The 598-nt window shown below is 45.7% G+C and overlaps 1 protein-coding gene across 1 annotated transcript in view; it reads right to left on the reverse strand.

Moving 5' to 3' along the window:
• LOC111366962 overlaps positions 1 to 598 on the reverse strand; it is a 5,954-nt gene that overhangs the window by 2,594 nt on the left and 2,762 nt on the right. The window contains exon 2 of the mRNA XM_022987641.1: positions 7 to 598. Coding sequence (XP_022843409.1) covers positions 7 to 598 — 592 coding nt within the window. The remainder of the gene's footprint in view (positions 1 to 6) is intronic.

Genomic DNA, 598 nt, shown 5'->3' on the forward strand with positions numbered 1-598 from the left:
TGTTACCACCTCCAATTGCTTGATTACTCCCCGAAGGTCGATCTTTTCTAGATTCTGTTTGGTAGTCGCTCAAGCATTCAGCGGCTCCCATGGCCGTGCTTAAATCAGTAACCTTCTGTCTTTGAAGTTCCGTGCGTGTCCACGGTTTCAACCCTTCCATAAAGGTGAAGAGCTTATCCTTTTCTGACAGATCTCGAATATTCAGCATATGCCCTGAGAAGGATTTCACATATTCTCTAATAGAGCTCGTGTGTTTCAGGTCTCGAAGAGCTCGTCGAGCCTGATACTCGACATTTTTTGGGAAAAACTGCGATCTGATCGCTTCCTTGAGGAGATCCCAAGAATCAATTCGAATCCTGTGGGCCTGAATGTCCGCATATTTGGTTCGCCACCATAATTTTGTATCTCCACCCAAATACATGGTAGCTGTGGTTACCTTTCTAGCTTCATCTTCGATCGAAGCTACTAGAAAGTACTGTTCCATATCAAATAAGAAGTTTTCGACTTCTTTTGCATCACGTGCCCCTCCATAGGTACACGGTTCAGGAATTCTGAGTCTAGGAGCATACTCGTGTGCGGGAGCTTGCCCATTGCCCAC

Source organism: Olea europaea, chromosome 18 (genome assembly GCF_002742605.1).
Source record: "Olea europaea var. sylvestris chromosome 18, O_europaea_v1, whole genome shotgun sequence".
NCBI lineage: Eukaryota > Viridiplantae > Streptophyta > Magnoliopsida > Lamiales > Oleaceae > Olea > Olea europaea.